The sequence below is a fragment of the Gallinula chloropus genome (genome assembly GCF_964237585.1).
Source record: "Gallinula chloropus genome assembly, chromosome: 7".
Classification (NCBI taxonomy): Eukaryota; Metazoa; Chordata; class Aves; order Gruiformes; family Rallidae; genus Gallinula; species Gallinula chloropus.
This window is the reverse complement of record NC_140092.1, coordinates 8676486-8699557: the sequence shown is the minus strand read 5'-3', so window position 1 is coordinate 8699557 and position 23072 is coordinate 8676486. Positions and strand designations below refer to the sequence as shown.

Below are 23072 nucleotides of genomic sequence, written 5' to 3'. Positions count from 1 at the left end.
TCGGTTAAGGAATGATGAAGAACATCATAAAGAAAACCTAGCCATGCTCAGGGTATGTGGCAGGCATCTCTAGGTGCGATGCACCGAGAGCAAGCTCCAGGAATTTCTTTCCTTACATAGGGACTAATTTTTTCTGTTTTGGGGTTGTGTCCTGCTGAACCCATTTCTGCATTGCTGAACCTGAGCTTGGAAAGAGCTCAGCAGCAAGTATGATAATGAGCCCATTTCTATCAAAATGGCCTGTATTATTATTCATGTTTATTGGCTGCAGAGCGGCTCAGGAAGCACTTTTCAAACAGATATGTTGAAATATATTCTTTTAAACAGACCCGGCAGCTATTTGTATTTCCTTCGCTCGAATCCACCCCCCGATGCAGTCTTAATTATAATGACAGCAAATGAGACAATTATTGCAATATGTGAAAAAAAAAAATATAACCCTACTTTTGGGAAAGGCGTATGAGAATACTTCTGGTAGTATTAGCAGTTCTGCTATACTTTACATCTAATTAGGGCTGTTCCACAGTGTCACCAACCCTCTGTCATTAGCCTGCGAACTCCCCGGCTGCAGCGATGCATTTGCTGGACCAGCGGGAACGTGTCAGACCGCAGTCACACTTCCCCAAATCTTTTCACGTGTGGATCCTTTGCGTCGACCCTTTCCTCCCCCTCCCTTTCCCTCTCCCCCCTCAGCTCCCCCCCACCCGTGGTGTGACATTTTCTTCATGACAGTCTGTCTCCGAACTGCACTTGCTGCTGCCTCGGTAAAGGCTTACAAAGAGAGTGTAACAGCCAGTGGCCAATCGAGTTTGTGCAAGCTCCATCAGCTATGGATGAAACATCCACGAGAGAGAATAAGGACTTAGAAGAAAACTGGATAAAAGGGCTGCGCCGGGAAGCTAGCTGGCAGGTTAGTGATACAAAGCCGTATGCTTGCAAGCGGATTAAATCTCAGCGCTAAAAATCTCTGAACTTTTTAACCTGAGCGTAGGTGAAACATGTATGTTTATTTGTAGCAGTGCCTGAGAGCGCGTTCCTGTGAGAGCAGTTGTCGTTATCTTCTTATTTTCTTGGGAAGAACAGTTGTGAGATTCCAAAGCCACGCATTCCAAATCACAGGATGAGTAAATAGTTCTGTAAATCTGCAGGCATTACTAAATGTACACTTGCTTAATAAAGGTCCTTGCAATAACAAGTTGCAGGTGCATGCTGTAATATCAAAGGAATATGTGGCTCGTGCCTGGATATATATGCAAGTTGATTCCGTTAAAAATATAATACGCCACCTGTCACCCTGCTACTTAATTGTGTCACAGTAACTGTAACAAGGGGTTTCTTTTAGTCTCTTTTAATGAGGCAGCATCTTTAAATGCACAGTGCTTGTTTTCTTTATTGTACCGGACTCACAATAGACGTGTATGCGATTCAATCCAAAGGCAGGCAGTTTTCATTAGAGTGTGCAGAGCAATAATGTTTACATTATGCAGTACCTTTCTGGAGTTTGCAGAATTAGATACCATTTCAGACCTGCTAAGCCCCACTGAGTGGTTGTGATTGCTCTTTACATTACATCCTAAGCATCGTCTGTGCACTTTTTTCTGCTCTATTGCATTTTAATTAGTCAATCAACAATATTCAAGAGATGTGTCACCAAGTTATTTCTTTTTTTCCCCCTTGCTGCTTCTTACAAGGGATTTTTAAAGAAGATTATTATTACTATTACTATTATTACTATTATTATTATTATTATTTTGGTGATGCCATTATACAAAATTCAGATAAAGTGGTGATTTGATTTGTTCCTCTCAGGTGAAGCTGTGCAAGAGTCCCAGCTTGGCAGGAGTTACTGCAGCAGTGTAAATGCTACAAGGCATGCTCCCTTCCCCCAGAAGAATAGCTGGTTTCGTTTGGTGTGTCCCCCCATAACTTTGCTCTAGAGAAGGAAACACAAATCTCTTCTCAGAGGAGTCTGATGTTCCCTGTAATACTGCTTGTGGCTTGTGTCATGGTGCCTTTCCGATCGTCCGTCTGTATCATGGACGAAATCAAGTATAAAATCAGGATGCTGTGAATGTGGAAGCCAGATGATCTTTCCTCTCTGTGTCGCTGTGGAAGCAGGTGTGTGGATCTGAGAGGAGGTGGTCACTGTGCAGACACAGCATGGGAGACTACCACTGCCCCAAAGAATTGGGCTCCGCAAGTGGGTGCGGGAGTGGAAGAGCTGGAGGAGACAAGGGAAAGAAGGGAGGAGAGATGGGGCTGTGGAGGCATCTGCAGCAAGTCTGTACACCCATTAAGTGACCTGGAAATCTGTTCTTCTGCTTCTCTGGTTTGTGTTGTTTCTGCCAGGTCAGATGAGTGAAGAGTGAGTTGGGAAAACATGGAAGCAATTTTCCTGCAGTACCTGGTTGGAAACCAAGTGAGCTATGGCAAGAATTAATTTCCAGTCTAGCAGCTTCTGCCTCCTTTCTGGGTGAGAGCATGTTGCGTGATTACAGGATGGCAATGGCAGTGAAGTGAGGGAAGAAGTCTCACCCTTCCAAAGGTGGGACTTTATCTCTGAGGAGACAATATGTCTATTGCTCTGCTTCTTCCCAAGCAAAGCTGCTATCTCAATTGGCTTCGCTTTGGCAGGAGCATGGACATAATAACTCTAGATGTTTTGCTCTGGGACTGCAACCCTGTTACATGTGAGTGAGATTTTCAGAGAAGCCCCTGGGAAAGGGTTATCCAGTTCCCACTCGGATTGTAACTCATCCCATATTTCTTCACACTGCAAGGTCTTTAGAAGTCCCAGGGTAGGACAGAGCATCAGTCTTGAAAGGAGCTGATTTAGTGAGCGCTGCAGAGCCAGAGCTCCGCTTCAGTCCTATCTGCTGGGGAGCTCCAAGGTGATGGTGTACATCCTTTCTTCTTAAATGGGACAAGTTTTTTTAGCGCCAGGCCCTTATATCCATATTTAGTCTCCTAAATAAGTGTCCTGATTTTCTGAAGTGCTGAGTATCCTGGGAAGCCAACAGACGTTTCAGTTCCTTGGGCTCCAGCATGCAAGATCTGTGCTTCAGGCTGAGTGGTGGTGGGTACGTGTCGTGTGGTCCTGGGACAGGAGGCAGGTTCTGGTGCTCAGCTGCGGCTGGAGATTGTGACGGCTGTGAACTGCCTTTGAGACCTAATTAGCACACCTTGAAGCTGCCACACGGTCACAGCCTCAGCTGTTGGCGGGCTGAGGAACCAGCCAGCCCCTGGTGGCACACACAGGGGGGCACAGAGCAGGAGAGCGGTCCCGGACCCGTGAGGCAGATGCATCGGAGTGGCGGGTTGCACGAGTCTCCCTCTCATAGTGAGAGACGTGGCAGTTCTGGCTTCGCGCTTTGGAAAATAAGGCCGCTTATTTAGCAGGCTAAATATAGGCTAAGCAGCCAAGCTTGAGCATCCTGCCTTAAAAATTCTGGCGATAGTCATCTCCTATCCTACCTTTCAGCCAGCGCACTCGTCATGCTGTGAGAGGTCTGTGCGGTAGCCCCATGCACATGAATAAACATCAGCTTGTAAGTAAAAGAAGAAAGAAGCTTACAGTGTTTTCTTTCAAGGGGATAAACTGTTTGGAAAACGGATTGCGTTCTCCAAAAGGTGTCTGCTTTCTATTAAATAAAAAAAAAAGAAAAAAAGCATTGCTAAAGTCATAATTCTGGCTTTATCACTTAGCTTTAACTTTTTATCTTGTATTGTTTTCATCATCTCAGACTTTGCTGTAGTGGCCTATATCTATTTTTGATTTTCCATGGTGAAAGGTGGGCTTTCTTGCTCCTCTTAGCAGACCTTCAGAACAGGTTTTCAAAACCTCCTATAATCCCTTTTCCTGGTGTTTCCTTGGGAACAGCTTCTGACATCTGACAGATCTATAGATCTGTCACAAATCTGGCACAGTTTTACCAGGCACCAGGCACATATTTGGGTGACCACAACTGTGTGGACAGACTAAAGGTTAAGAAATCTATAAGGGTGTGGATGTCAATATTTAAAGAAAAAAGTCCTGCATATTTATAGAGACAAATGGATTTTCCATTGCAATTACACATTCAGGGAAATTTGTGCTCTCACAGGATGCCAGAGGAACTCCAGTTGATTTAAAAGGGAATTTTTCTTCCACAAATGAGAGTGAGCAGTAATCTGAAATGTCCTGATGAAGGAGCAGCACACCGATCCCAGCAACTTGTCGGAGCCTTGAATCCCTCTGCTGACATACTGAGATCTTGAAAGCCACAATTTTCTTCCTAATTGATGGCTCAATCAGAGAACGGCCTCAGTCTCGAGCTTGCTTTAAGCTTTGTCCTTGATATGCTGCGTTACTGTATAGCCTAAAATACACTGCCCGTGATGCAGAGGGAGGGCTATAGAACAAGGTTTAAGTCATTCCAGAGTCATTTGGGATCTTTCATCAAGATGGGCATGCAGTTGATGAAAAATAGGTATTTTGTCAGAGGCTTCAGCAGTTTGATGATTGTTTCCTACAGAATAATAAATGCGGGTGCGTCTTGCCATTTTCAGTTAATTTTTAGTTCTCCTATACATTTGTGGGAAGTGGGAGTAATTTGGCTGAAATGAGAGCTTATCAAGCTTCAGTAGAGTTGGGAGCATGGCAAAACACAGTACAAAGTGCAAGAGACAGGATGACCTATCTTGTCCTTTACGTCATGGTCCCACTGAGGTAGTAGGAATTGGAAGAGAACACTGGGCAATCACTGTAAATATGAGATTTGCACATGCAGGCATGTAGCTATCCAACTCTGTGGGCACGTGCACCTAGGTGTGCATGCACATCTTCAAGGTATTGTAGTGCTGAAATACCCACCTGAAGCAATAGGTGAAAATTTCATGTTATTTCCTGTTCCTTCGAGAGTAGCCATTCTTAAACCTTGTAAAATTTCTAATTCCTAACTTAATGAGTATTTAGCTCTCTCATATCTAGTAAAGCAATTCAACATTTTAAGCTGTCAAAATTTTGAGGGTTTTTTTTCTTCCTCTTTCCATGAGGACATGCATGCATTTCTGTGGCGATGGAAACACGAGCAAAAGTCTTGCCAACACCTTTTTTTAAAATTTTTTTTTGACTGATCACAGTGCTGATGGCACTATCCTTCTGTGCTGGTGATCGCCAAGACAAGGTTCTTAAACACCTGGTGATTTAGGCATGGAATATAATCTGCTACTAATTGCATAACTCCACAAGTCTTCCCTATATTCCTCCACAGTACCGGATGCGAAAATATGGGAAAAATTGACTTTGTTGCTCGAAGTATTCAAGATGCAGGTGTGGTATATCCAATAGCACCACTGTACAGTGTTTCCTGTGAACACCAAATTCCTTCAGGGAGTGAAGTTGTGATGAAGTCTTACTATTTTCTCTTTTTTTTTTTTCTATTTTGCATAAGGGAGGAACAGTCACATTTCAGTTGCCCTAGACAGATAACTTCTGAAACTGCTCGCTTTTTTATTGTTCCCTTGAGCATTGTATTTCAAGATAATCATCATAAAAAGATCTACTGCTGGATTAATTTTTAACCGTACATCCATATTTTGTTGCCAATTCAATATTTCAGGTATTCTATGAGGTCTGTGGGTACAGGGCTGCATAGCCTCGCAGGAGCTTCCCCAGGCATGGGTGGGCTGGCTGCACCTCCATACCATGAGCGGCCTCAAAGGAAATCCTAGAGGCTTCAAAAAATGATCAGCATCTGAATAGAAATGTATTGGACTGGGAAGGTTTTTATCATTTTTGCCTAGAGTTGCAGGTTCTATTGTTGTTTTATTTGATTTTGTATACTTAATGCATATGCAAGGTGCTTCAAAGTGTGATAGTAACACTGGAAACAGTTATCTAGCAGCATTCGAGAGAAAATTCAGCTTATTTGAAGAGTAGAGGCTGTTCCTGAATGGCACTACAACTAACAGCTTGGGGTTGTTAGACTCTGGCGCTGGTATTTGGGTCACTCGTGGTGTTATCCAGGCACTCTCCGGCCTTTCCTCAACTTGCTACATGTGATGTTAGGCACTGGGGTTTGGGAAATACGGACATGTTGATGCCTTTTCGGAGTGCTGCCAGTTACTCCATCCATAAGTTTGAGGATAAACCAACATGCCTTATTTTCCTCACAGCTGAGGAAGTGATGCTCCTCATCCAGTGTGGCGGAAGAGGAATATTCCCTCGTGAGACACGACAGTGCCAGTCCTTCTGAAAGCTGGGTTCGGGCACGTAGCAGTCAGAAGAGAGACATAGATGCACTGGGATAGTATGAGGTGTCTTTTTGATAATAAAATACCTAATTAGTGTAAAGAGAAATGGGACCGACGTGTGATATTGTATGGACTGTAGTTTTTGAAATCAAACGCGTAAAGACTAAACTGAGGGAGAGGTTCTGCCGACCTCGGTTATTTAATACCCTGTGAAATGCACTGTGCATGCTGTGCTTAGCTTGCTGCTGCTCAGTACTTTAAGCCTGTTCATAACTGTTCACAGCGCTTAAGATCTAAAGATACACTCATCCTTTGATAGGACAAGGTCAATTATTCTCAATTTATTGCCCGTACCAAAGTGTTTATGTGGTTTTATTTATAAGCTGGGTTTATGTTTTTTCTAACATTAAAGACATTTGATAGTAAAAACAGGCATTTCATTTGAAGATTACTTGTTCTGTGACATATTTATGTTAAAAAATGTGCACGTGTGTATTCATATAAATGATATAAACCCTATTTTTCTGTTTCCCCCGGACACCTCTTAGCTTCTTTCTAACCTGATAAATGAATGCTGTGCTCTCCTGAGTTATGTACGTGAAGTGTACCGATGTACAAACATCTGGGTCTGAGAATAACTTCAGTTAACTAGCCAGCGTTTTTCACCAGGGAGTTGGGTTTGGTGTGGTCATTCAAGCTTTATGTTTTCCCCACTCCATTATCATGAGGAGCACCCATAGCCACCTTTGATGCTTTCATACTTTAATACTGGCACTGTTCTACCACTCCGTTTCTGCAAAGCCTGGGGAGTCCATCCCTGTGTATTGAACCCCTTAAGCCCATGGTTCTCTGAGAAGCCTGTGTTAACTGTCTGCCTTGATAAAAAGGAGCTCCTGGTTTGCTGAAGGAAACCTGTTGGCTCCCTGGCTCAAGCTCCGATGGAGGTTTTGTTCTGTACCTATTCAGCTCTTCTGAAACTTTCTAGTTTTGGCAAAGAGTTTATTTGACAACTGTCAGAAATAATCAAGTAACATTTTTGACTGTGCTGTTTGAAACACTTCTCCTACTCTACTTATTATTCTCTCAAAATATTTAAGGATAAAGAAGGTATCTCTCAGACATGAGTGTTTTACATTTAAGCCATGTTTATGAATTCATAGGAAAGCACAGATTGCCATCACATACCCACCTCTCTGGTGTTACCACAGTTTAAATGTGCCATCAAGGGTTTGCACCATGACCGGTCCACTTTGTGTCAGACTTGGGGCAGTTACATTCCAGCTCTGGAGGCAGGTAGTTGGCACCTTAAAAGCAACGTTCACCTCCCTCTTCCCAGGTTATCCCAGGCAGAGTTTAGCTTGTTTACATCTCTTGGCTAATTTAGCCCCTTACTTGCACAGAATATTACTCCTGGGCATGCTTTAAACTGGTGGACAAATTATTTTCAGATGAAAAAAATATCTTTAGTTGTGTGACTGGTCTTTAAAATATGTTCTAGTGCATTTCAGATGGGGGTGTGTGGCCAACATGCAGCTCAGAGTTCATGCAGCTTTAGGAGTTCAACGTGTTCTTACAAAAATGTGCTGCTACTTTTTTTTTGGTTTTTTTTTTAATACTTCTGGCTGATGAATCATACATCTCTCTTGATCCTCTCTCCTATAAGTGTGTGGCACGAAATTCAGCGCTTGTCTTGTTATGGCTGTGGGCTCATCTCTCCTGTTTTGCTGGGGGATTTTCACAAGCCTTGAATCTCACTGTGAGCTGTGAAGGCAAGCAGTTGGTCAGGCAGACAGCACCAACATCAGATTCACCTTCCAGCAGATACCAGGGTACCGCCGTTGTCTGCCCCACCCCTCCTAGCCTGCATCCACCTCTGGGGATGGAGTTCCAGCGGTCAGTGTCACCTGGTACAGCTCAGCTGCTACTGAAGTGATGAGTAGCCAGGGACCCCTCCACTTCATCCTTCCTTCTCCCCACCCACCTTTTGTCAGATCCTAGAAAATTGTAAACTTGTCCTTTCTGATCATCAGAAGACTTCTCCAGTCCTACTGGAATTAGAGATGGTCACCAGTTGACAGCAGAAATGATATGGCTAAGCAATTGTGTCCTACTCATCCCGTGGTCTTCAGTAGGAACGCTGCACAGCGTTTGTACATGAGCTGTTACAGATTTCCTTGATCACTTTAGTCGGAGGACAGAAGGCCTCCACCGTTTTCAGTAGCTGGTAGAAGGATCTATTTCCAACTCCTTTCCTGCAGCTAAACCTGTGATGTGTCAACCACATCTCCAGGACACAGACAGTGCTGTAATTTTGACCTTTTAACGTACTATCCACTCTGCTTTGCCCTAAGCTGGTTTTCTGCAAAGTGAGCTGGGTTTTGCTTCTTGGCAAAATAGCTACAGAGAGCTGGAAAATCCAACTGAGCTGATACACTGCTACACATTTTTTGTTAGGGCTATTTTATTACTGAGCAATTTCTTTTTTCCCCCTCTTTTTTTTTTTTTTTTTGGACTCTCATAGTGTAGGCACAGTTGTGCATTGGATCTGTTTGGTTTTTATGGCAAAGTCATCAAATAGTACATCTTCTTTTTATATCTTGATTAACATTAATTCCACAGTCATGTAGTGAAGGAGGTGATACTTCATATTCCACGTTATGATTTTTTTTTTAAGGAAATTAAAAATATTTGGGAAATTGATTTTTCAACTAATAACGTGAATTATAGGAGCTGATAAATGTGAGATTAATAGCTAAGAAAGCAGTCATTTCAGATGGATAATTTAGATTTTTATCATTTATTAATCATAAAAAGTAAACCTGCTGTATAACTAATTTTAGTTTTATCAAGAAGATGAATTGTTCCAGCTAATGAATGTATAGATATTCTATGCCAAAGGCATTCGTAGGAATCTGTTAATCATTTAACTGTGTCATGGCATATGCTTTGTCTTCATAAACCAATTAAAACACATAACTTCCTCCACTGAAATGCGTGTTGGTCTTCAGTGCCTACAGCAAATTAGAACAGCATTTGTCTTAAAATATGCTTCGGTATTGCAGATACAGAAACATACCAGGAATAGTGTCTCCAGGTAGGGAAAGCTGCTGTGCCATGGCCATGTGACGGTGGTGCTGTCTGAGGCATTTCAGGGAGCCAGTCCTACAAATGCTGTTCGTGTGAGCTAAGTGGAGGCCTTGTGAATGGTCTCACCCTAACCAGCTGGGAGTACTTTCCTGCTGAGTTTGCAGCACAGGCATAAACATGTGAAAATGTGGCTGAAATCCAGTGCTGTCTTGATGGGGAAAGCTTGTGGCAGTGGCAAAAGTCAGTGGTTATTTAGAGCAGGTCAAGGAGATCAAGGTAGAGGTGGGGATGGTCGGGGCAGATTTCAGGAGACATATGGCAATGACTTTTTTGGGGGATGGACTGTAGCAGGGGGAAGAAAGGCACTTTGTTGGAAGGTGTTTGTGGTACAGGTCTGAATGCACCTGAGCAGTGCTAGAACAGGGTTGAAAAGGGCATTCTGAATGTCTGGTTTTCCTGAAAATACAGACATCAGCGTGTTGGCCTAGTCCATGCCTATCCTCATGAAAGATTTGCTTCCTTCTTTTCCATGTTCAAAAGCTGTTGCTTTTTGTTCTGATTTGGGAGAGCCTGTCTCTGCTGTTTTGCAGACCCCTCCTGTTGAGTGGCACCTCCTGCTTCCTCACTCCCTGTGCCGCCTGCCACTGAATGCCATCTCATCCCCTTCCTCATTGCCTGGGCTCCCTCAAAGAGCACAGCACGATGCATAGGATGGGTGACAGCCTGTGGGAGAGGTGGTCTCCTGTAATGAAGGTGATGATGCTACTGGCAAACACAGAGTTTGTTGGGTTGGGAGGGACCTCTAAAGACCATCCAGTCCAACCCCCTGCCATGGGCAGTGACATCTTCCACTAGATCAAATTGCCCAAAGCCCCATCCAACTTGGCCTTGAAGGCTTCCAATGGCACAGTATCCACAGCTTAACTGGGCAACCTTTTCCAGTGTTTCACCACTCTCATCATAAAAAATTCCTTCCTTATGTCTGATCTAAAGCTAACCCTCTTCAAATATAACTGTGGTAGTTTTGCCAGCCCTGCTTTCTTCACCTGTGCAGAGCGTCCAGCTTGCATGAGGCTGCTGATGGAGCTTTCAAGAAGGGGGCATTAAGCTGTGGCACCCAGCATGATTTCTGCACTGTCTAACCTGGAATTTCATTCATATCCCTCCGTGCCAGTTTGTCCTGCCCCTTCCTCATCTGTCGTATATATTTAGTAAAATCTCTTTTGCATTCAGAATCTTTGAGATGGGGACTATCTGTTGTTACATTAGGCTTGTGTAAGAAATTACCTCACTTGGACTTAGTCTTGGCAAGGGTGTAGAGATGCTGCTGTAATACAAATAGCAGCACTGATTGCTGCTGGAGATTTTCCTGAGGACGGCATATGCAGTTGAACCAAAGCTAGAGGTTAGAGGGTAATAATTGCACTCATGGTTATTTTTAGTCCACCCTAGAAGAGATGGAGAATTTTTTAAAATGGATTTTTATATTTAAGGAAATTACAGCTTTCTGGAAAAACTTCAGAGCTGTGACAAAAAATAAGAGGCGACAGGGTGCTTAAATTTGGGGGCTGGATTTCTATATTCTGGTCATTCAAGGCTGTTTGTTTCGTCTCCTTTCTTCCTTCCAGTGAGGTGAATAAAAGAAAAGTGTGAATGTGTTTAGATTTTATTCACAGCATTGTTGTAATGTCAAACCAAATGCAGATGGAGACAAACAGGAAGCCGAGGATGGAGAAATCAAAAGACAGATGACACTCAAATAACCATTTCTAGTTAATCCAACTCTTTAACACATTTTGTTTGGCTGGTTAACAACCTATATGTTTCTGTACCACCTATACTGTGTTATTTTATTTATATCTTTAATACGTTATCTGTAGGCGACGTTATGGGTGAAGCACTGTTGCTAAAAGAGAAGGAAAAATTATAGTTATTGCTATAATAAACAGCTTGAGAATATCTTTTTAAGAAGATTGCAGTAATACAAAAGGAAATAGCATTAGATTGCAACATGAATTATTTAGAACAATGTCGTTATATTCATTTTTTACCCTATTTCCTTTTTCAGAGATGAAGTTCAGTCTTTTCAGCATCGGGTTTCTGGAGACACGAAATGCCTGTTCAGGTCAAAAGTCCATAGTTTTCTTATGAACCAGGTCTCGAGACTAAGTGGGAGCGTGTCCTCGCGTGGACAAGTCAGAGGTTCTCCAAAGGTAGAGGTGAGGGGGTGCCTGAGCACTCCCAGCATCATTCTCACATGGCTTGTGCAGCTCTGCTATAAGGCAGAGGAGCTGGTGGCCTTAGGTTTTCTGGGACTTTGAGGAAAATAGTAATTTTAGGCCATCTTGCCCTAGTTTTAGCAGGCTTCTGGGAATAAGAAAGGGAAAATGGATCTTTGTAAAGACTTAAAGAATGTTGCTGAGAGGGAGGGGGTGAAATCAGGTCCTTATGGAGCACTGAACCTGGTTTATAAATGGAGTGAGGAAATGTAAGTCATTGTGCACTTCTAAATTTGGGGCTTTTGTATGGATATTACTTAACTGAAGACAGAAACCTTCCCTGAGAAAGAAAATGTAATTGTACCAGGCAGGTGGGATCGCTCAGGTTTCATTTGAAGGCAAAGGCAATAAGTAATCAAAAGAATAAAACCATTTTCTTGGCCCCTCCCCCCCTCCCCCACCTCTTTAATTCTGTCCACATGTAAGAATTATTTAATGAAATAAAGCCCTTTGTCCATAGGACTTACTAGTAAGCTTGTGGACTGACAACTCTGAACTTGTTGGTTATATTTAAGTTTGGAAACAATGGTATGAACAACCCACTCAGCGTTAGTTTTCTCAGTGCAAGTAAAATCTTCAGTGGCACAAACCTCATAAAAATAAACGATATTTGATATAAATGCTGAGTGAATACACATAAGCTGTGAATACAGTTAGGATAGCTGCCACTGCTTAAAGGTCAGTAAAGCATAGCATTAAACGGCACATTTTGTGCTCCCAGACACGTAACCCATGATAAATTTTATGCAGTACATTTCTGAAATATCTACAGACACATTTTCCTCAATAATTCACCGTCCTTTAAAAGCTGCTTTTTTTTTTTTGCTTTTTGCTTTTTCTTTTCCTTTTGACAATCAATAGCAGGACATGGTATCTATAAAAGTTGCTGGTACTGGACTTCAACAGTCAGTTTTAACTGGACGATGGTTGATGGTTAGCTCCTGCTGCAACTGATCTGTCCCCAAGCTCTTCCTTCCAGCCAAACTGAGGATGTGCAAGCCCAGTCCGTAGGATACGTGCTGGACCTTTAGTCTGGTGCTCAGACCGTTTTGTCCACGGCAGGGTTTTATTATTTTTTTGTCATCTCCCTTTGCAAGGTGATGGGTTTGTAAAGCAGGCGTAGGAGGACTCAGAATGCGTATTAGTACAAGATATTCAGTGGGAAATGTCATCCCTACGACACGACTTTTTCCTGCTTCTGTTTGCTAGTGTAAAGTCAGCAGAAGTAAATTAGCTGGCAGATTTCAATGGAGACTGTTACCGGTGTCCTCTGCCAGATAGCGTGTGGAGTGCCAAATTAGAATTGATTTCTCAATAAAATTGAGTTCAGCCTCCTCAACATAATCTAAGACAGAATGACAAAATCTCTCTCACTCACTTTTTAATTTTATTATTTTTGGTCAGTTTTGTTCTTAGATATTTTTGCTGCCCTAATTGCTTCTTATTATCTTCTTCCTCGAATCTTTTCCCTTGTCCAGGAGAGCAAAACCTCATCTGCTTTTATAAGCAATTCATGAGTAAAGTAAAAGGGAAAGGACGTTTTCGCATCGCCTCCCTCGCCCCTCCTCGCGTTCTTAAGACTCTTCTGGCAGCAGAGCCAGGAGCGCAAGTTCCCTCTCCGTGCTGTGACTCAGAGGCTGAGAGCACAACAAGCTGTTTACAGTCCCATCCTCATTTCTTCTTCCCACTCACAGCACGTTGCTTTGGGAACCACCAACCAACCTAATTAAAACAAATTTTTCCTATTGCGGGAGCAATTCCCCAAATGCTCCGCCTCGCCAGAATCATGCTGTGTCTGCTCAGTTTGCTACCTCCATCCAGCTCCCAAAGAGGCTCATCTTACTGTAAAGAAAATCAATGCCTTCTAATGTGGCTTTAATTCTTAAATTCATCACATTTATCACACATCCTTCTAGGGAACCTCGTGTAAAATACGGAGGGGAAAAAAATGTCTTCTTTTTAAAAGGGGGGTGTAGTAAGTGACTCCCGAAACCTTAGCAAAGCCTGTTATGTGACCCGGTGAGAGAGCTGTTAGGAATTAAAGGAAGCAGAGTTTTAAGCAGGGAGGCACAGGTGGAAACACAAGATGGCAGCACTGCAAGCGTTGCAGAAGATTATCCACCACCTAGAGTTTGCTGGTTTGGTTTCAGCAGCAGACAAGGGGTTGCACCCAGTCGTTATGCCTAGCTGAGCCATGTAGGCTTGCAAGGACAGCAAGGTTTCAAGGTGTTGTGATAAGTTCCCTCTTTTTCCAATGACTGTGACCCACTTCTCACCCCATGCAAACTCCAGCAGCAGAAGTTAGTGAGGAGCACCTCCAGTGCTACTGAAAGTGTTCATCTGGTGTCATGTGGGTGCCTACAGTTTCTAGGGTTAAAAGACATACAACTAGGCTAACCCAGCTTTGGCAAAGGCAGAGTTTCTGTAGAGTTCTTGTTGAACAACATTGTAGGTCTGTGGCATTCCTTTTGTTCAGCTTTTTTCCATGATTTCTCCTTCCATCACTTTCTAATTTTCTCCTTCCATCATGATGCCTGGGTCAGCTGCACTTACATCCTCTTCTTGGCCTGTTTTTGGAAAGCATTGTGCATGTTCTCTCTGGCTGTAGGAATGAGAACATAAGAACATAACTCCAGCCCCCCCTTTTTAGTTTATTTCTTTTTCCTCGTGAGATTGATAGGTTTTGGAGTATTCAGAGTGTCCTTTCTGTTCCTGCTCCAAACCAATGGACTAAGTATCTAGCTGTCTCCCATGCTATGTTGTCCTTTTTTTTTTCCCTTTCCCTCTTCACTTGCTGAGAGTCTTAACTCCCTCTGTGTGTCCCCATATTCTGATTAGTTCTTTCTCCCCATAATCACACCTAGAGCATAAATCCTCCTTTATAGATATTTGCTGTCTAACCTTTGAAAGAATTTGAAATGCACAACACATTGCTGCAGTTTTACTGATTTGTGAAACTGAGGTTTTCCTAGTATGAGCCAGAAATTAACCCTGTTGACATCTCATAGTACGATGTCAACATAGATATTGGGCCACCATGTGGCTGCCAAAACCCATGGAGAGAGTAAGTGCTTGGACTGTGAACTTTCAGGAATCCAAGGGCAGTGGCTCTGTTCCAGTAAAACATTGGACCAGATGCTTAATTTTAAGCATGTACACAATGAGGTGGAAAGGGTCAGACCAGTAAAATACATAATTGCCAGCACATTCTTAACTACCCATGGGGTTGGTGGAGCATCGGAGTCGCTTGCACTGCCAACCCAAAAGCTGTGATGGAGTCGGAAGTGAAATAACTGGAATATTGACTAACTAAGATGAAAGGCTTTTATTGGGGAGGAGGTCTTCTGTTTCCAGCTGCAGAATTTGTGAATGAGAATTTTGTTCAAGGGAGTGGTTGTCTCTCCTGAACGTACGCGCAGATTCACGTGGGTGATGGCTGTGCTTTCTACAATTGTTGCTTATCATGAATGAAATGATTTCAGGTGACAGGGCTGGGATGTTAGAGTCCTCATCTACTCCTGGAAGATCCTGTAACAAACATTTTTATACTCCCAAATTCCTATCAGTTACCTTTTGTTCATGATCTCCTTTAATTGCTTTAGTCAAAGGCTAGGCAGGACGAAGTGTTAGTGTAGTGTGTCCATTGTATGAGGTACCCTCATACAAATGGATTTGGTCCTGAGACTAGCCCTGCTTTCATTCTTGCCTCTTTGACTGGAGAGAGTAAGTGGAGTAACCAAGACTTTTGAAAGTCTTCCTGGCAGTTGCTGAATCTCAAAATGTTGGTTCTCAAGGCTGCCCTCACAAAGGAGTTAGTGCTATCTTTTGCCAGCAGACTGAAATTACCCTCTATATTTATTGCATTAAAAAAGAGGAGGAAAAAGAACAAAACAAAAAGAAAATCCAAACAGGCATTTGTAAGGGTGGGGTTTGGTGGCTGAGAGCTTATCCCATAGAGAGCGTACAGCGGGATGAGCAGGGGACAGCAACGGAGAAAAGTGCTAGGTCATCCTGTCCTCTTCTCAGGCATATGCATATCCCCTTGGTAGAGCAGGTTTATTTGCAGGAATGCTTTGTCCCTGAGTCACGCTGGTTGGGGAGAGGCTGTTACATATGCAAAAAGAAAAAGAAAATACACTTGGGTGCTTTGTCTTCCAGAATTTTCATGATTTCCTCAAACTAGCTATTTTTGGTGAGGGGGTTTGAACACATCAAGCAGTATCTACACCATGTGCATCATCATCATTATTGTTATTTAGTGTTGTATTTACCATGAATTTATTTTTTAGTAAGCATTGGGACTTTCAACCTTCCTATGGGAAGCTATTGTACCTTCTCATAGATTTCACTGTCGGAGTTTTTACTGATAGCTTGTATTTTCCTTTCCTTAATTGCTGCCTGTTACTTTTTCTTGTGTCCTCTTGTACCTAATTATAAATGTTACAACATCAATTTAGGAAAAATATCAGGGGAGGTTTCACAAGGGTCAGTGCTGATCACAATATTGTTTAATACTTTCCTAAACAATATATACAGAGCAATACAATTTGCAGATGATGCCAAATTAAGAGGGATCATAAACACAGTGGAAGGCAGAGAGAGAGAGAGAGATAACAAAACAATGTTGAGAGTTTAAAGAACTGTGCAAAAATTAACAAGATGAGATTTAATTTAGATAAAATACAAGGTCATACACTATGGGAGAAAAATACCGACTACAAAATGGAAGATGCTAGTTAGAAAACAGCAATAATGGTGATATATTTTACATTTGTGTAGCTTCTTTCATCTTGCGGAGTCCCAAAGAGCTTTGCAAATTAAATAAATTAATATAGAAACCACACATAAGGATTATTATATTCTCTACGGAGGCACCTCCTGTGTTGGTGCTGAATCTGACAGCTACTCAGCGGAACTCTGCAGTGGTGTGCAACAGTTCAGGACAAAATATTACAGGTCCCCTTGAAATGGCAGTAAAAGTTAACGGAAGCCAGCGTTTGTGCAGCAGGGCACTGCTTAAAACTGTTCCTCTGATGAAAACTGCCAGACCTTTTTTATTTTTTTTTAAAGCTGCAGATGATCAGGATCTCAGTTTTACATCTGTCTTTACCTTTACTGCAGTAATGCAGAGGCGAGCCCACTGACTCACGGTGGACACAAACTGCATGGAAGCTTACTGTGTGACACAGCTGGGAAAGGAGCTGTGGGTTTTTCCTTTGCTGGAATAGGCAAATACATATGACCAGTTTATTAAAAAGCATATAATGTTATCTGTAGTTATTTGAGGGCTTTTTTTTTTGTTTTTTTTTGCATGGCCAAGGAGGTTTAACTGGAAGGTGCATAACAGTGGTGATGAGAAATGAGGCACGTGGTGCTGAATTGATGGCTAGTGGAAGGGTGAGATGAAGAAGTTGGAAGATGGAAGCCATAAATGAAGATGGACAATATGGGTCAGGTTGGATAGCAGTGGAAAGGCAAAAGCAGAGGAAAAGCTAGGCATAGTTTCCCCTAATGCCTTCTGTGTTGCCCACCATGACTGCATTCTTCAGTGAACATTATTTAAAATTGTGGCATTTCAGAAGGACACAGCAGAAGGAGGGGAACACTGCTTTGTTTCCCTCCTCCTTCTAGTCCTAAGCAACATTATGAGGGTCAAGGCAAGGCTTGAATTTACTCACGTACAAGTCTCATGATGGAGGCACATCACAGGTTGTGTGTGGAGGTGCATCTAAGGCAGCTCCTTAGAAGCCAATGCAGTGTTATTTTTCTGAAGGTCCTGATTCATCATGGAGCATCTGGCTGCACAATGTAACCTGTGTGGTGGAGGGCTCTGTGCTCTCGGTGCTTGCAGCCCTAGGACTTGGTGCTCAGGTGATCCCCAGAGGGATGACACTAAGGAACATACGACTTAAAGGTGGCTGGTATATGCAGTATGCTCATTCTGCTCTCTGGAGACCAGAAGGTTTTGCAGTATCCAGGTCTGATACCTCTGATGCAAACTGCATAAACTCAGGTCATTCCCCAGGCATGAACAGGGCATGTGTATCTTGTCAAACTCATGGATGTCTAATTAGGAGTGACTCTGTGACATTTCAGGCATCGTTTTGAAGCCGTGTTGGCCCTATCAGGACAGCATTTCTGTTAGCAGCGGTCTGTGTGTGAGTGTGTGTGAGGGCCAAATGGAGAGTTCATTTGTCAGATCTGCCTCTCTGCTTGTTTCTCTCTGCAGTGGCACATGGTAACATGTGGCTAAAATCTAGAGGAATTAGAAAGGGCACTCTTCTGAGAAGGTTTGACAGTACCTGTTGGAACCTGGACGTCTTGAATCTGCTATTTTTGATTCTTCTTTTATGATCAGCAAATAAAAAAGAATTGGAATTTGTTCTCTTCCTCCCCTCCAACCACGAAATATTTTTTTGTGCTCAGTTGGTGAGTTCATTTGTCTATTTTGAAGGTCCAGTTAAGTGCTTGGATGTGTAACTGCCTGTCCCATATAAGTGAATTTAGACTGACAACTCAATTTTGGAGGTTTTTTACATTTGGATTCCAGCAGTTGCTTAATATTTTTCGGTGAGCATCACCAGTGTGGCCTGTTGCATAGGGGCCAGCTGTTACTGCAGACTTACCTAGTGAGGGGAATTCAGTGGGCCTGATTTTCCAGCAGCCTGCCCCCTGTGTCACTTCTCATAACTGTGCAAAATGCCACTGTTGTTCTTCAGCAGCAGTTTCGCATCCATTTTGCGCAGGGATGAGTGACTATAGAGGATGCAAGCCGGTGGAAAATTCACCTTGTGTTCTGTGCTCCATCTTAACAGAGGCACGAACCAGCACCCTCATGGTCTGTTGACTGTAAATCTCTTACTTTTAGATGAGCTAAGAAGGAGCCTTGCCATGGCTAAGCTAGTGTGAATCACACTAAGCTTACTTCAGCTAAAATAAACTCCCATTTTCCTTCTGAATACATCCCGTCTCTGTCTGTGTGGCTGGGTGTGAGGCTGTGTGCAGTCTCACGCCATCCCTGTGCCTCTGGGCTCCACAAATCTTGGGAAGAATTGCACTTTGGGGTTACTGCTTCCAGCCAGCACATGGATGCTGTCTTCAGGCAAAAAGAATTCAAATCTTGGAAGAAGGGGCTGGGCACTAGTCTGTCATGCTTTTAAAGTATATTAGCTCTGCATTCAAAATCCTTGCAGCTGTGCCTGTGTATGGAGTAGCTCAAGGTTTGCTCAGCTTTGGAGTGAGTAAGCACCACCCTTAAAAACTAAAACCCTCTCTTGAAAACCTTTTGAGGGAGCTGTCAAGCCAGCATCTCATTTGGTTTTTATTATGACTGAACAGTAGTTAAAACTGGAAAGGGAAGAAACCAGGCAGTTGAAGGACAGACTTTCTCTCCCCTGGTGCCGTAGAAGCGCCTGCTTCAGTCTACTGCCATTTTGCTTGAGAGAGCTGGAGCACTTGAGTTATGGTGACATCTATTAGAATTCAATTAGTGGTAGTTCACTGACCCAAATTAACATTCTTTGTTAAACTCAAGTCAGTGTATATGTATGCTATTTCCAGGCCAAACGGACCTGCATAGAAAAGAGGCTCCGAATCTCTGAGCTTGTTGGCAGTGTCTTAGTAACTGGATTCAGAGCACAAGCTTATCTAATGCCAGCGCTTTAGGCTGGCTAATAGAATTGCACATGTCTGTGGTTTGTAATTAAACTGCGTGGAGCTCTCACTTGAGGTGAGTGAGGAGAAGGAGGATGATGGAGGACATGCTAGGGGCCTCTCTGCAGCCTCTCCTCACCTCTCCTCCATCCCGGTGCAGAGTCAGCTGCTGGGACATGTTGGAGGTGGCAGGTCTCTGGCCGGGAAAGGCATCCTGGTACATGAACCGGGCTGGAATATTTCACCCTTGCTTTGCTTCTAATTTCAAACCTTCACAGGCTCCTGACAGCATCAAATCTGCTTGGGTCACAGGCTGGACACCGTTGGTTTTTGGTGTTGGGGCTACATTAACCCACACCTCTCATCCACTAAACTTTCCAGGTGCCAAATCCATGCTTTGCTGGGTTTGTCCAAATGATTTGGGCAGTGCCTGGCATAGCCTGACACGACCGTCATGGAAATGATGCCGTGTCAGCCAGCAATGCCATCCAGCAGCAGGAGGAGAAACCAGTGGAATTTCCCACTTTGGTCTTTTACCATGCTCTGTGTTCAGTGACTTGTGCTCCAGTTCTGTCCATGTGGTTGTGGCTTCCTTACGGTTTATTATTTTGTTTAAAAAGCATGGATTACCTAAGTCTGTAACTTGAGCAGGTTGCCATGTGCTTGTGTGGCTTTACCCCTCTAGGAATGAATGAATTGCTGGCTATGACCAGCTATGATTTCATTTGAAAAGAAAACATGAGTTATTGGCAAACAGTTGTTAATGATTGATTTTTAAAGGGGAGAAAAAGTCCGTTTAAGATATTTTTTCACGGACTCTACTTCTACGCTGACATTTACACTAAGGCGGTGGGCAGAGACGTGTTAGTCTGGATCTGTTCCCATGTGTCACTTCGACTAGTTTAAACTGTCACTGAGCATCTTAGAGTAGTCAGCTTCGTGTGTCTTGCGGATATCAGTCATTATATTTCACATTTTAATTTTAATGGCGACTGATGTAGATGTCAAAAAGTGTTGAGGCATTTTGGCATTAAGCTTACAGATATTTTTTCTTATTTCATAGGGTTTTGTCTCAAGATACAGTTAACTGTTATAAGACTAAAGTCATTCCTGGTGCGAGTGAATATTTCCCATGTGTGTGGATTTGAATTTGACCCAGAGAGAGCAAGTGCTTTTTGGGATGCAGTGATTTTCCTTCATTATCTGTGCCTGTTTTCTGTTTGGTAACTTAAATATACACATTTTAAATTTGAATACACCAATCCCAATGAAAAAACAGCTTAATACATGTCAGGTTCCATAGAGAACATCTTTCTGATGCTGGCTGTGCCCGGTACAAGGCAAAACTTCAGAAAATCGGTTTCCAATATACTTGAAGGCATTTACTTATCAGCAGCACAGATGGCACTTGAAATGCTGAATAATAATTGTTAAGAGCCAAGGTAAATGATGGCACAAATGTAAAAGCGGACGCAGGAATTACAGTCTGCATGGATTGTACCACTTGTACAGACAGGTGATAACATTTGCATGTGCAAACTTTGCTGCTGAAATGAGCAGCTAATGTACTTATTGCCTGTGCGAGCACTGAGAGCAGAGGGTCAGGCAGCTGGTCACAGAGGTGAGGGATGAAGTGTCCAGGCCATAGTATAAATTCAAAGTCCTGCTGGCCCTGCTTGGAAGTGACAAGTAAAGGAACATACTTTGTAGCCATGGATGCTCCAACCATTAAGAAGGCAATAAAACCTAACTGGTTTTTGATTACCTCAAGCCATGCCTATATGGGCTGTCTCTCTCCTGACAATAGTTTCTTCTTGGCAGCCTTCACAAGCAGGTTCTGGTGGCATGTTGCAGTTTGGGGACAGCTTGACTTTGGTGAGAAAATATGCCCAACCCGAATCTGTATTGAACTTTGCATCAAGTTAAAGGACAGCCTGACCATCCCCCTCCTTGTGCCTTTTTTTTTTATATATGTGAATACTTCAATAAAAACTCTGCATCTGATTTCTCATAAAGCCACTCCTGGAATCTGGAAATGCTGCAAGTTGTGCAAGCGCTGTGGTGTAGTGTTTGAGAAACCTTGCCACAGAAGGTGACAGGGGCTACCTGGTATATAGTGCTGGGCAGACGGTCTGTGGGAGGTCTGCCCACCTGCTCAGTCTCTTCGAGGTCCTCTTTCAGCTCTTGTTGGGCTGCAGTCCTACAGAGGCACTTCAGGGACTGAATGCCTCTAAGGTCCTTGCTGCATGCCCATAGACCCTGTGATCAGCCTTTGTCCCAGGTAGAAGAGGCAAAAAGCTGTGGAGGGAGGCATATGGCCATAGGAGGAAGCTGTGAACACACGGGGAAGCAATAAGCATGTTGGGAAGCATGATGGATGGTGGTACCAGTTCACTAGCAGATTAACTCTTGCTTTTAGATTTTATGGGCATTGTAGAACAGGAGAGTTTTCAGTGATAATATGCTGGTGCTTATCACAGGCTGAAACTCAGCGAATGCTGTACACTGGTTCAACCCAGAGAGCCTTTGCTGGAACCTAACCTGCAAAAACCCACACTGTTCATGATGAGCAAGCTCTCTTTAACATTTTTTTAATTTTTTTTTTCTCATATCAAATGGTCCTTGTCATCTTTTTAGGATTAAGGTAAGACTAGGTCTTGCTGCAAAGACAGCATCATTCAAAGATTGAAGCTGACCATTGCATTCAGCAGCACCATGTTAGCTCTCTCTTCACATCTCCTGTTTCTTCTAAGTTTGGCCAGCCAACCTCAAAAGCTGTGGAAGCCTCCTTCTCCCATTTCAGCTCTGTCCTCTCTGTTCATTTCGTTACTGCTGCCATCTAGTATGGCCCCCCTTTCATCTCTGTATTCCCCATCTCTCCTGATCAGCGCTACAGCCAAAAGTAAAATCTGTGGTTGGAGATTTTATTCCTCCTGCTGTCCCCCCTCCTCTTCCAAGACAGAGGGATAGATGGTACCTTGTAATGCTTTCTGCCATAGATTTCTCTTGCTTCAGCTACACGTAGATCCTCGGCTAATGGCATGGCTGTGGTGCTGTAGCAGAACTTTACCGTAATATGAAGGCGTGTTTTATTTCAGTGAGTTTATTTGTAAAGATTTTGGTTTTCCTGTTATGGTTGGATTAGGAATGAAGTTTGCTTTCTTTACTTTGTAAAGGAAACAGCTCTAATGCTTTTGTCTCCATTTCTTATACCTGTGCATATTCCCGTCAATAGAAACGAAGATAGAAATTTGAATTAGTGGAATTAAAGCTGTTTGCAAGATATTTTGGCTCCTAGTTTGGAATATGCAATAATAAAGCAATCAGACATTCAGTTGCAGAGTATCTTTTTTTGTTGGATTTACATGTGATATTAAAAAAAATCAGTTTCCATAGAGTGGATGAAATAACATTTTAGTACTCTGTTGGCTACATTCTCTTCAGGGGTCGATACAGAGTGACATTTGCTCTGTGATGCAGAAAATAATCTGTTAAAGAAAAAAGATACGTACATCTGTAACCCACACTTAAAAAAAAAAGCCTTTAGACTAGGGAAGAACAATAGTATGTGACATTGAGACTGGAGGAGAGTTAATAAAATGTTGCAGAAGTTTAAAATGAAGAGTAAAATAAGGGAGAAGCAGCCAACTTTTTTCATCATGAAAAAACCCAGCAATGATGAAATACTTTGTGCATTTTGTTGCTTTATTTGGGTTCAAGGTTGTCTTTAGAATTTAGTTTTTGCACCAAAATTTGACAGTCTTGAGAGCGAATTAATGCCTTGTGTTGGTGTAATTAGGCTGCATTTTAAGTTTATTA

The 23072-nt window shown here is 42.8% G+C and overlaps 1 protein-coding gene across 2 annotated transcripts in view; it reads left to right on the top strand.

Annotated features, from left to right (window-relative positions):
- Window positions 1-829: 829 nt before the first annotated feature.
- PPARGC1A (PPARG coactivator 1 alpha) overlaps window positions 830-23072 on the top strand; it is a gene marked incomplete at its 5' end in the record, with an annotated part of 167070 nt that continues 144827 nt past the window's right edge. For both annotated transcript variants that reach the window (XM_084266775.1, XM_084266773.1), the window contains one exon: window positions 830-910. In XM_084266775.1, coding sequence (XP_084122901.1) covers window positions 830-910 — 81 coding nt within the window. The remainder of the gene's footprint in view (window positions 911-23072) is intronic.